At 43.6% G+C, this 14,126-nt stretch overlaps 1 protein-coding gene across 1 annotated transcript in view; it reads right to left on the bottom strand.

The window, feature by feature from the left end:
• Positions 1 to 11,919: 11,919 nt before the first annotated feature.
• cacng4b (calcium channel, voltage-dependent, gamma subunit 4b) overlaps positions 11,920 to 14,126 on the bottom strand; it is a gene marked incomplete at both ends in the record, with an annotated part of 14,451 nt that continues 12,244 nt past the window's right edge. The window contains one exon of the mRNA XM_084466222.1: positions 11,920 to 12,464. Within this exon, the coding sequence (XP_084322348.1) occupies positions 11,920 to 12,464 (545 nt within the window). The remainder of the gene's footprint in view (positions 12,465 to 14,126) is intronic.

Raw genomic sequence — 14,126 nt, forward strand, 5'->3', positions numbered from 1 at the left:
AGCAGTATACAGCAGTATACAGCAGTATACTATACAGCAGTATACTATACAGCAGTACACTATACAGCAGTATACAGCAGTATACTATACAGCAGTATACAGCAGTATACTATACAGCAGTATACTATACAGCAGTATACAGCAGTACACTATACAGCAGTACACTATACAGCAGTACACTATACAGCAGTATACTATACAGCAGTACACTATACAGCAGTACACTATACAGCAGTGTACTATACAGCAGTATACTATACAGCAGTATACTATACAGCAGTACACTATACAGCAGTATACTATACAGCAGTATACTATACAGCAGTGTACTATACAGCAGTATACTATACAGCAGTACACTATACAGCAGTATACTATACAGCAGTATACTATACAGCAGTATACTATACAGCAGTATACAGCAGTATACTATACAGCAGTATACTACACAGCAGTACACTATACAGCAGTATACTATACAGCAGTATACTATACAGCAGTACACTATACAGCAGTATACTATACAGCAGTATACTATACAGCAGTATACAGCAGTACACTATACAGCAGTATACTATACAGCAGTATACTATACAGCAGTACACTATACAGCAGTATACTATACAGCAGTATACTATACAGCAGTATACAGCAGTACACTATACAGCAGTATACTATACAGCAGTATACTATACAGCAGTATACTATACAGCAGTACACTATACAGCAGTATACAGCAGTATACAGCAGTACACTATACAGCAGTATACTATACAGCAGTATACAGCAGTATACAGCAGTACACTATACAGCAGTATACTATACAGCAGTATACTATACAGCAGTATACAGCAGTATACTATACAGCAGTATACTATACAGCAGTGTACTATACAGCAGTACACTATACAGCAGTATACTATACAGCAGTATACTATACAGCAGTATACTATACAGCAGTATACTATACAGCAGTGTACTATACAGCAGTACACTATACAGCAGTATACTATACAGCAGTACACTATACAGCAGTATACTATACAGCAGTACACTATACAGCAGTACACTATACAGCAGTATACTATACAGCAGTACACTATACAGCAGTATACTATACAGCAGTACACTATACAGCAGTATACTATACAGCAGTATACTATACAGCAGTATACAGCAGTATACTATACAGCAGTATACAGCAGTATACTATACAGCAGTATACTATACAGCAGTGTACTATACAGCAGTACACTATACAGCAGTATACTATACAGCAGTATACTATACAGCAGTATACTATACAGCAGTGTACTATACAGCAGTACACTATACAGCAGTATACTATACAGCAGTACACTATACAGCAGTATACTATACAGCAGTACACTATACAGCAGTACACTATACAGCAGTATACTATACAGCAGTACACTATACAGCAGTATACTATACAGCAGTACACTATACAGCAGTATACTATACAGCAGTATACTATACAGCAGTATACAGCAGTATACTATACAGCAGTATACTATACAGCAGTATACAGCAGTATACTATACAGCAGTATACTATACAGCAGTATACTATACAGCAGTACACTATACAGCAGTATACTATACAGCAGTGTACTATACAGCAGTATACTATACAGCAGTATACTATACAGCAGTATACTATACAGCAGTATACTATACAGCAGTGTACTATACAGCAGTATACTATTTAAGCAATAGATCACGACAGGCCGTGGTATACGCTCATTATACCACAGTTAAGGGGCGTTGTCCGTCCCGACGCGCAGCGGAGGGGCGGCGACCCCCTTCACTGTGGTATAATGACCGTATATCACTGACTGAAGTGATCTATTGCTTTTATAAAACGGTTACGTAAATATGGCGAAATTAAAGTCATAGACACCCTCAATTTTGAAAAAGCGAGAAAGTCGGAAAAGCATTTTTTTTAACGAATACAGAAAAGTAGTCCCTCCTGGCTGCCGGCAAAGTGTACGGCGGTTGCTATGCAACACACTGTAGCGTCCTTCAGAGAGAAGGCTAGAGACGGTAGCTTGGTTCGCCGGCAATTTAGCAATTTAGAAGGCTAAATTGCCGGCGACCGTGTGCCTATTGCTTTACAGGCTTTTTTTTAGGCTTCAGTGAACTACGCTATCGCTTTTATATATAAATAAACAACAGTTCAAGTTAGGCGCGGAGTGATACTGGACTCTGTAAACTGAACGGGCGTCATAGCTGTGTGTATACGCTCAATATACAACGGTTGGGAACCAATCAGATCGCTTGATTTAGGCCCCCCGTTTTATAAACAGCAGTATACTATACAGCAGTATACTATACAGCAGTGTACTATACAGCAGTGTACTATACAGCAGTATACTATACAGCAGTACACTATACAGCAGTATACTATACAGCAGTATACAGGTGCAGGTCCTGCTTACTGCTGTTAGCGGCCCTCGCTACAACGGAGGAGCTTTGTTGGTCCCTCAGTCCTGGCGGCCGTCACACCCCAAGATATGCAGTCTGCCCCCCACCCTGTGAAGGAGGACTGGGCTGGATGCAGTCTGCCCCCCACCCTGTGAAGGAGGACTGGGCTGGATGCAGTCTGCCCCCCACCCTGTGAAGGAGGACTGGGCTGGATGCAGTCTGCCCCCCACCCTGTGAAGGAGGACTGGGCTGGATGCAGTCTGCCCCCCACCCTGTGAAGGAGGGCTGGGCTGGATGCAGTCTGCCCCCCACCCTGTGAAGGAGGACTGGGCTGGATGCAGTCTGCCCCCCACCCTGTGAAGGAGGGCTGGGCTGGATGCAGTCTGCCCCCCACCCTGTGAAGGAGGGCTGGGCTGGATGCTGGGTGGAGACAGGGGAGGGAGTCACTGCTGATGAGTTGGTGAAAAAGATCTTGTTGAAGTGTTCTTGTTTTGAAAGTAGAAACCCACCAGGAGCTGATGAACCCATGAAGCCTGATGAACCCATGAACCCTGATGAAGCCATGAAGCCTGATGAACCCATGAAGCCTGATGAACCCATGAACCCTGATGAAGCCATGAACCCTGATGAACCCATGAACCCTGATGAACCCATGAACCCTGATGAAGCCATGAACCCTGATGAAGCCATGAACCCTGATGAAGCCATGAAGCCTGATGAACCCATGAACCCTGATGAAGCCATGAAGCCTGATGAAGCGGTGGTGCTGTCCTTTGTGGCAGTGGCATCTTTCCATTGTTTGAGATAATAACGTTATCTATCCAAAAGCAGTATTCAGAACTAAAGTATCCAGAACTAAAGTATTCAGAACTAAAGTATCCAGAACTAAAGTATTCAGAACTAAAGTATCCAGAACTAAAGTATTCAGAACTAAAGTATCCAGAACTAAAGTATCCAGAACTAAAGTATCCAGAACTAAAGTATTCAGAACTAAAGTATCCAGAACTAAAGTATCCAGAACTAAAGTATTCAGAACTAAAGTATCCAGAACTAAAGTATCCAGAACTAAAGTATCCAGAACGTATTCAGAACTAAAGTATCCAGAACTAAAGTATCCAGAACTAAAGTATCCAGAACTAAAGTATCCAGAACGTATTCAGAACTAAAGTATCCAGAACTATAGAGGCAGTGTACATAGTTCACCCTCTTCACCCCCACAGGGTGGAAGAGGGTTAGTTAGTGGAGGGTTAGTTAGTGGAGGGTTAGTTAGCGGAGGGTTAGTCAGTGGAGGGTTAGTTAGTGGAGGGTTAGTTAGTGGAGGGTTAGTCAGTGGAGGGTTAGTCAGTGGAGGGTTAGTCAGTGGAGGGTTAGTTAGTGGAGGGTTAGTCAGTGGAGGGTTAGTCAGTGGAGGGTTAGTTAGTGGAGGGTTAGTTAGTGGAGGGTTAGTCAGAGGAGGGTTAGTCAGTGGAGGGTTAGTCAGTGGAGGGTTAGTTAGTGGAGGGTTAGTTAGTGGAGGGTTAGTTAGTGGAGGGTTAGTTAGAGCTCTGACATGCTGGAACCAGCTCTGCCTCAACTGGTTTGAACATCAACAACCAGTGTGGGCGTGGGAGGAGCCCAGTAAGGCCACTGGGTGCAGCAGGGCCCCAGTGGGGGGCCTCAGACCAGGGGGCCCAGAGGCTGAGGACCACCGGCCTGTTTTAGTGGGCGGATGAGGCTGGGGGGACAGGCTTGGGTACCCCCCCCCCTCAGAGATCTCTCACATGGAAGCCCCTGTTTTAACATGTGTGTGTGTGTGTGTGTGTGTGTGTGTGTGTGTGTGTGTGTGTGTGTGTGTGTGTGTGTGTGTGTGTGTGTGTGTGTGTGTGTGTGTGTGTGTGTGTGTGTGTGTGTGTGTGTGTGCGTGTCCCTAATCAATATGAGCCGTTCTCTCTCTCTGCCCGTTGGAATCAGACGCCCCTGACTGATGAGGACACTTGGCGCCCTTTTGGTTAGCATGACTCAAGATGGAGGTCTGCATTGAAGATGTCTCCCCAGCCACATGGCAGTGTTGGGCCCCAGATTAAATAGATCATCCATGCCTACATTAATGGCCTATACTAACCCTAACATTAATTTCACCCATGTTGCATTTTCGGTCCAATCGCCATCAAATACATAAATAGTAGATCTCATGTTCCAAAATACTTGATGTAGTTTCACCATGGCGATGATGGTGAGGATACCAGAAGTATTTACATGCGTAAATTCACGGGTGTTCACGCATGCAAGTGCACATGCACAACATACGCGCACACACACAATGATGAGGTTGTGAGTTCAAGCCTCACCTGGAGCAGTCGAGTTTTAATACTAAAATTAGATTCTAAATAATAGCAAAGCATTACTCCTTAATGTGCCTCATCCATTCTGCCGTAATTCCTCTAAGCACATGGACAGTTCAACTATGAGTCAGAGGCAGCAGTGGAGAATACCCTCAGGGCAACGGGAGTACTGGAGCTGATGGTGAGCTTCTTACACTGTTAGCGTCACATGTTTATCATTAGTCAGAGATTTAATACTTAATCAACAATCACTTACAGCCAACACATGACCATATTTAGACCCAAACAATAAGGAACTGAACAATGAATTTTCAATCTCAAGGATGATCTTTAAACCAGAATTCAAAGTTATCCCCAAAAACTGTTTCTACAAATAAAATACTTAAAATATATACAATATCATTTATTTATTTTATGTCTTCATTATGTTGGAAAGCAAGTTAATGCAGAAAGCTAAATGATGAGCGTTGATGATGATAACAGACCTCTGTTCCAACAAGTTAATGCAGAAAGCTCAATGATGCGCGTTGATGATGATAACAGACCTCTGTTCCAACAAGCTTCTCCAACTGGGGGCTTCATGGGGGCACCGCTCGCAACATCAACTGTTGGTCCCGTGGAGTTGGACCTCGGGCAGCTGTCCACAGCCTTTAACTCGGTAGGTCTGTGAATGTGTCTAACACGTGGGTAGGCACAGCGCAACCTTATGAAACCTGACCATCACTCTTATCTCTTAAACCAGGGGTCTGCAACCTTTATTATCAAAAGAGCCATTTTGCCCCCTCGTCTGCCAAAAAAAATTGTAGGGAGCCGCACAAAATAACAGAACTTAAAAAAAAAAAAATTAATTAATTAATTTTAAAAAGAAATTAACTTTTAAAAGTTCTCATCTTTTTTTTTATTTTAGCTGTTATAACCACTGAATTCAACAAAAAGTAGCCCACTTTAAAATAAAACATTTAGCTGAGCTTTAAAAATAAACATAAAATTAGGACCGTCCTTGACAAGTCCATGTCAGTGCTCTCTCGTCCTCTTCGGGTTTTTTGCTCAGCCAGCAATAAACTGAAGCACCTGAACATACAAAAAAAATCGACATCAGCTCGGAGTCTGATTTTTTTTTCCAGGAAAAGTAATAGCTTATTAAATTATATTTAATTCTTACCTGTTTAATGTGACTTCTGTGTCTGAACTTCGCTGCAGATCTTCCCTATGTCAGGGCTGTAGGATGTGACTTTGATCTTCATACAGGCCTGTAGACTCTCATCTACGAGGCGGGAACGGTGTTTGTTCTTTATGAAGTTCATGCTTGAGAACAATTGCTTGCATAAGTATGTTGAGCCAAAGATAGACAAGACTCCAAATGCATACTTTTTCATGTTAATATACGTGTCAGGAATGGCACTCCATGTTTCAAAAACAAGTTTGTCGGGGTGGGGGAGTTTCTCCATATCACTCCATTTGTGCTCTTTAACGAGTGTAGCCTTCTGACGGGCGACTTCTTCAATATCCGCCGTCAGTGATTTGAACTTATTTACCCATAAATCTTTATCCGCTATGTCGGCCAGTTCAATTTCTAGATCAGGCTTACTTACTCCGGTGAATGCAACTGTGTTCAGCAGGGATGGGTCGATGTCCAGCGGTGTGACAGGGAAAGAGAGGGTAGGCTTCTCCTTTCTGAAATCACTGAATCTTTCTCCAAATGCAGCTTGCATTGTAATGATGGCACGGTGGAAATAATCATAATTTATTTGATTGTTCGCTTCTTTGAACTCTCTTAGGGAGGGAAAGTGAGAGAGCGTACCTTTTTGTGCATCTCTTGCGAACACTGTCATCTTGCGCTCAAATGCCAAAACATCTTCCAGCATCTGCAGGGCTGTGCTTCCCTTTCCTTGGAGATTTTTATTCAGCGTGTTCAAGTGACTTGTCATATCCACCATGAAGTAGAACTTACTCAGCCAATCGAGGTCTTCCAGTTCAGGATAGCTGAGGCCTTTGCTTTCCAAGAAGGTTTTCACATGCTCCAGACAGGTAGCGAAGCGTTTTAGCACCTCTCCCCTGGACAGCCACCGGACTTTGTTGTGCAGCAGGAGATCCGAATATACATGGTCGACTTCTTCTAACAATGAACAAAACTGTCGGTGGCTTAACCCGTTCGCAATTATTTTGTTCACTATCTTGATAACGAGGTTCATCACTTCCACACAGTCAGGGGGGAAAGTTTGTGCGCACAGCGCTTCTTGGTGGAGGATGCAGTGAAACGTCATGAGCTCTCGATCCAGCGACTTTTGAAGCAAATTCACAAAGCCCTTATGTGCTCCTCTCATGCTGGGTGCCCCATCAGTAGACACTGACACCAGGTGAGTGGTGTTTATTCCTTTCGCTTCTAGACAACTCAAAACAGCATCACAAATGTCCTGCCCTCGTGTTTGGCCCTTTAGCGGTATGAGTTCAATCAGTTCCTCCTGCGGCCCATCAGAGTTTACATATCTGCATAACAGTGCTGTCTGCTCAACATCGTTTACATCACTTGACTCATCACAGGCAATTGAAAATGCTTGAGCTGAATTGATGTCAACAATTTGCTTACTGCTGATGTTTTCTGCCATTTTAATGGTCCTGTCTCTGACGGTCTTTGCGGAGAGAGGCATTTCTCTAATTTTCTGAATAATTTCCCGTTTGTTTTTAAAGTCGGAGAATAGATGCTCAGATATTTTCATGAACGACTCCTTCATATACTCTCCATCTGTGAACGGCTTCCCCCTCTTTACGATCTCCAGAGCTGCCACAAAGCTAGCAGTGCTAGTTGACTGTGGAGAACTGATCCACTTCTTGAAAGATAGTTTGCGCTCTTCAGCTTTTCGTAGCAGTTCCGAAATTGCTCTCTTTCGCTCATCCTCGGTTGAGTATTTTTCAGCGAATGCTAAGTGTTTGTTTTGAAAATGTCTTTCAATGTTACATTTTTTGTTGTTCGATATTTTCTCGCCACATATCAAGCATACAGGTAAGCCAGCGTCGTTGGCGGTGAATGCAAATAAATAAGTCCACGCTGAATTAAACTCTATTCAGAGTTTTCAGGGTTCACAACTTCGCACACAGGTTCGCACGTGTTCACACATTCTAAAAGCTGCCAGCAGGTAAAGGCGCGGGATGTTGACGTTGATGTGACGTAGCCTATATTTTGTTGACAAATTATGAATTAGAAATAGGTCTAGCTTTTTAAAAATTAGATCGTATCAACTCAAACTCCAAGATGACTGCGCAACAAAATAAACTAATAATATGTGAATACAAATGAATTAAGAAATACTCTTTATTTATGTTCGTTTTTTTTTGTCAAGGCCAAAGGGAGCCGCTATAAGGAGGCTGAAGAGCCACATGCGGCTCCGGAGCCGCAGGTTGCCGACCCCTGCTCTAGACTGTGACCTGCTGAGGCAGCCTGCTCCGGAAGAGCTGCTCTTTAGCATCGCGCTAACCGGGGCTAACAGAGCCTGTCCCCTCCCGTCCTATCAACTGTATTTATGGGACAGAGCCCGATTAAATCCGGATATTTTAATAAGTTGGGTGTTATAGTTTTAAACTACATGTCCGAGTTGTTTGAATGACAGAAGCTCCGCTAGCTCGATGCTAACCGTCCTATGAACTGTATTTATGGCTATGCCTTTTGTTCTTTTTAATATGACCAAACACAATGGCCAGAGGACCAGCATCCTTTCTTAACCGTGCAAACTAAATAATCTTTGAGTTTTACATGTTCTAGAAATGTTCATAAATTGACAGTCCTGATGTTTATTTTCTTGTCTGTCACTACTTTATTACAGTATGGAAGGGGAGATTTGGAGGTACCCGGTCAGGGCTTGGTCACTAATCCCAGGGGTGGAGACTGTGGGGAAACCGCAGAGAGGACACTAAAGAGCCGTCTCTCATTCTTCGAGTGGACTCATTGGTTGGCGAATGACCACGAAGATGCTCCCCTAGGCAGATTGCTGCATGACATTTGAGACTTATTCAAATTGTAGAGGTTGAAGCAGTCTGCATTTTGGTCACTTGCCATAACACTGTCATGTATTTTATAGGGATGTGAATAACTCAAATTTTTCATGGTCTAATAATCAGTGGGTGGTATGAACGAATAATCGATTATTCGATGTGTGCCGACATTCACAAAGGCAGCCATGGATCATCGGCAAGAAATCACTTAATATCTTAAATGCAAAAAAACAAACTTTAACAGTGAAAAATCGAATTTATTCTGGTATTAATCCTCATGAATTTCTTTTTGTAAATACTTCAATTAGGCTAACATAACAATAATGCAGAACAGAAAACCCGACATCAAAACGGCCAAATACAATACAATTAAATGGACAACAGAACACAATCAAGCGCTTTTTTTTTTTTTTATCCAGCTTATTACAAGGCCACTGCCAAAACAAAAAAATTACTCACACAGTGTGTCTTTTTACATTTTTTTTGTTACCAGCATTCGTAGTGTTGATCAGCAGTGAAATACTAAGAAATATTGAATCTTTCTTCATGATCAATAGTTTCAATCAATATGGCAATAAAGAAAATAACCAGATAAAACATGAACATGCCCGATTCAGGGTCCAACCACGTTCTAGAGGCCCAGAGTCTTTTTTTTTTTTTTACAAAGTCAGGTCAATAATTTTACCCTATATTTATATATAATTATACTACTCTCTAACCTGTGGTAACAGACAGATTAACATAGCTAAATACCTTGTGTCTGACAGAAATTTGTTCTAAACAACCCTGAAGCTGAATGGTTCTTACATGAACCATTGGTCTCAGGTAGAACCCCAGATATCGAATGGTTCTGACATGGTCTCAGGTAGACATGGTCTCAGGTAGAACCCCAGATATCGAATGGTTCTGACATGGTCTCAGGTAGAACCCCAGATATTGAATGGTTCTAACATGGTCTCAGGTAGAACCCCTGATATCGAATGGTTCTGACATGGTCTCAGGTAGAACCCCAGATATTGAATGGTTCTGACATGGTCTCAGGTAGAACCCCTGATATCGAATGGTTCTAACATGGTCTCAGGTAGAAGCCCTGATATCGAATGGTTCTGACATGGTCTCAGGTAGAACCCCTGATATCGAATGGTTCTGACATGGTCTCAGGTAGAACCCCTGATATCGAATGATTCTGACATGGTCTCATGGCCCTTAGGTCGAACACCTGATTGAAAAAATATTGACAATGAAACGGTTGACTCTTATTTCCGGTGGCCTCTTGTAAGAATTAGTTTGGCTATAGTTGATGTTGTCTAGTGTTGTGATATTCTACTCGTCCAGTGCAGAATGTGGACATCCTAATCTGATACCATAAGAAGATGCCGTTTCAAAGATGTCGTTTGAGAATACGGGTTGAATCAGGGGGCATCTCTGCTCCCTGGTGCCTGGTATACCCCAGGCACGAAGGTTAACGTTGGATAACGCTAGGAGCAGGTAGAGTGGCTAGACAGTGCAAGGAATAGGTTGTTTGTTGTATGATTGTTGTATGTTATTGTACCGTTATTACCCAAATATATGTCAGTTTATGATTGACTTGGATCTGGAATTCCCACCATCAAAGGGAAGCAATCTTTTTATCCAAATAGATTGTAATATTTGGAAATCAATTAGTACCAAGCCAACGCCAGACTGATAGTCATTGCCAAACGTAACTTGTATATTATATTTAGATAGTCTCATGAGGATAGTTCAAGTGAAGATCTTTAAAAACACTTTTTCCTACAGGGTTTGTGTCAGTAGTCAATTAATTACTGTATACTGAGCGATTCAAAAGGGATCTCAGCTCTAGTTAGGTGGCTTGGGTTGAGGTGAATAAATGGTAAAATCTTGTTCATTGTTAGCAGAAATATACTTGTTTGTGTATTTACTTGTTTCTGTTCATCCCTGAGCAAACAAAGAAACACACCTCAAAGTGTTGAAATATATTTACTAAAAGTGCACCAAAATTCCCATTTTGTCATGTATAACATATCTATTTATTTATTAATTAATAATTATGTTGTGGCAGTGCTAAAAAGATGACAAATACACACTTGACTTATTCAAAACTTGACTCACATACTAGAAAACGTAACTCTCACTGAGTAAAACTTTGAATATATAAATGGCAGTTGTGAAGCTTTAGCTATGAATAACTATACAGTTTTGTATCACCTGTTATGGTATGAAAGATAATATACACTCATATCCATTCCTAGCAATACAGTTCAACTCAAACATTTACAAGTATTTATTGGGAAACCCTCTCACGAATATTTGCAAATTGTAGTTCTGTTTTATAATATGATTTACAGATATGATTGTTAATAATTTTTAATCTTCCAAATGCTAAGACAAATGTTTCTGACAAACCAAATCCCCATATGCATCTATTGTGTAATGCATTTACTGTAAACAGAAGATTAGGCCTAAATTGCATTTTTTTAAACTTGACATTTAGCTACTGAGCCTCTACAGACATGTTTGATGAAAACTCTGGCCTTCACTACTTTAGCATGAGTAGCATGTAGCTAGTGTAGCCCCAGCATGAGTAGCATGTAGCTAGTGTAGCCCCAGCATCGGCCCTTCTTGTTGTGGCTCAGGCCCCATGTTTTGGATCTGAGCAGAACATTATTGTCTCAGTTGGCAGAGGAACCTTCACACATTCACAGAGGCCAACAAGCTCATCCTCAACCACATATTTATTAATACCAGGCCAAATGTTATCGTACCCCTCCCATCTGTATAGCAAATGTTTTTTTTCTTTATAGTAAGTCACATATAGTTACATGAAAAAAAAAGAATCAAGATACAAGCACATTTCAAACAAGAGAGCAACAGTGTTCAAATGTGGCAGCATATACAAACCCTAAAGTAACGCTTTACTATTCCCCAACAGGGTCCCCTGTCCCTGTGTTAGGATGGCTAGTGTATACAGGTCCCTCAGTAAACTCTGTCAAGTATAGCAGCGCCCGCGTCAAAAACAAATGTTCATGGTTCATTTCTTCTGGGTAAAAACAATAGCTGTCCCCTAAGCGATAAACAGTGCTTGGTGTCCACAGTCAGAGGCTTCATCTTCAGATCCTGATCACGTGTTTAGGAGCAGTGGTTCCTGTAGGTGCGCCGTGCTCTCACACGGGCGTGGTCCTCCTGTTGCTTCCCATGGCCTCGTCCTTCTGGAAGCAGTTGTGCACCTGTAGGAAGCCCGAGTCCCTCTGGGGACTGTAGGGCCCCCGGGGCCCCGCCTCGCCCTTGGTGGTGCCGTCCCTGCTGCTGAGGGTGTACATGGAGATGTCTCCCATGGGGAGCCCCATCCCCAGCCCCCCCGCCCCCCCCGCCGCGCCCGTCCTCCCCAGAGGGGACGGCTCGCGGGAGCGGGAGTGGCGGCGGTGGCGGCGGTAGCTGGGGATGCGGGCGTACGGGGAGGAGGACGAGGCCGTCCTGATGAAGGCCCGGCCGCGGGAGCAGGACAAGCGGAGGTGGGAGTCCTTGTTCTTCTCGATGTAGAGGTGCACGGCCAGCACGCCCACCAGCTCAGCGGCGATGAAGGACAGAGCCCCGGAGTAGAAGGACCAGCCGTAGCTGTAGTGGCTCTGGCGCTCCTCGTCCTTCCTGTCGCTGGGGTCGCCCGCGTTGCTGGAGATGAAGACGATGATGCCGATGATGTTGCTCAGGCCTGGGAGGGGGAGGGGGGAGGGGGGCATGGACGGAGGAGGGGAGGGCGGGAGGAGAGTGCAGAACACAGTTGAAGTTGTAAATGCCACGGGTCCGACTGTCCAAGTCAAAAGAACTGGATATGCTACAAACGATGCTATGATATGACCTTTAACTTGTTAGAGTTCTCTTGCAGGTACTGGCGACCACCCATCTCCAATGAAACAATGTGATGGGGGGGATCTTTGGAATGGGATGTACTAAATACTACAATTGATGCACAGAAAGCCATGTTTTACCAAAGCAAGTTACTATGGTAGCATGCGGCGTACCTATGCTGCTCGATGCATAAGCTGTACAATAAACTGATGTTAAGCATTTACACTCAACACATAGACTGCTCAATCAGTGTGCAACTTGATACGTTGTTTGTGTCTTGGGCTCTCTAGTTAGTAATCTTTGCACCTCTCATCTTGAGTATGGAGAACTCGGGTGTTTAAAGGTTACCTTGCGAGGCAGCTGAATTTACAAGATCACGTGAGTCTCCATCTTGCCAGGCTTCAAATGATGTTAGGTGGCACAGCGGTTTGGACCAGTCTGTCTGTAGGGTCAGTAGGTGTTGGTTGCTGCTGGTGGTTTGGACCAGTCCTCTACATGATCTATGTGATGCGTGCTAGACAGTGATGACCTTTCAACAATCAACAATGACCTGCCAGGTGTTTTTTAAAAGCGCCTGCACTTTTTTAAACAGTTTCCAAGGACGAGTTCCAAGATGGTCCAAGGTTACAAACCAGGTTACTTTAAAGGTACCAATGCACAATTTATGACTTCAAGCAAGTATTAAAAGAACAGCAACATGACAGAAGTGTTGATCAGCCAAACAGCACTGGTGTGGTGATGCTATTTAGCAATGTCTCTCTACATGTCTACAGTATGTCTGTGTTGTTTAGTAGGTCTATGTGTTGGTTGGTTCTGGTCTCTCTATGTCTAGTGTCAGTAGGTGTTGGCTGCTGCTGGTCTCTCTATGTCTGTAGGGTCAGTAGGTGTTGGCTGCTGGTCTCTCTATGTCTGTAGTGTCAGTAGGTGTGTTGGTTGCTGCTGGTCTCTCTGTAGTGTCAGTAGGTGCTGGTCTCTCTGTCTGTAGTGTCAGTAGGTGCTGGTCTCTCTGTCTGTAGTGTCAGTAGGTGCCGGTCTCTCTGTCTGTAGTGTCAGTAGGTGCTGGTCTCTCTGTCTGTAGTATCAGTAGGTGCCGGTCTCTCTGTCTGTAGTGTCAGTAGGTGCTGGTCTCTCTGTCTGTAGTGTCAGTAGGTGCTGGTCTCTCTCTGTCTGTAGTGTCAGTAGGTGCTGGTCTCTCTGTCTGTAGTGTCAGTAGGTGCTGGTCTCTCTCTCTGTAGTGTCAGTAGGTGCTGGTCTCTCTGTCTGTAGTGTCAGTAGGTGCTGGCTGCTGGTCTCTCTCTGTCTGTAGTGTCAGTAGGTGCTGGTCTCTCTGTCTGTAGTGTCAGTAGGTGCTGGTCTCTCTGTCTGTAGTGTCAGTAGGTGTGTTGGCTGCTGGTCTCTCTGTCTGTAGTGTCAGTAGGTGCTGGTCTCTCTGTCTGTAGTGTCAGTAGGTGCTGGTCTCTCTGTCTGTAGGGTCAGTAGGTGCTGGTCTCTCTGTAGTGTCAGTAGGTGCTGGTCTCTCTGTCTG

Source organism: Micromesistius poutassou (genome assembly GCF_964030765.1).
Source record: "Micromesistius poutassou genome assembly, chromosome: 3".
Taxonomy (NCBI): domain Eukaryota; kingdom Metazoa; phylum Chordata; class Actinopteri; order Gadiformes; family Gadidae; genus Micromesistius; species Micromesistius poutassou.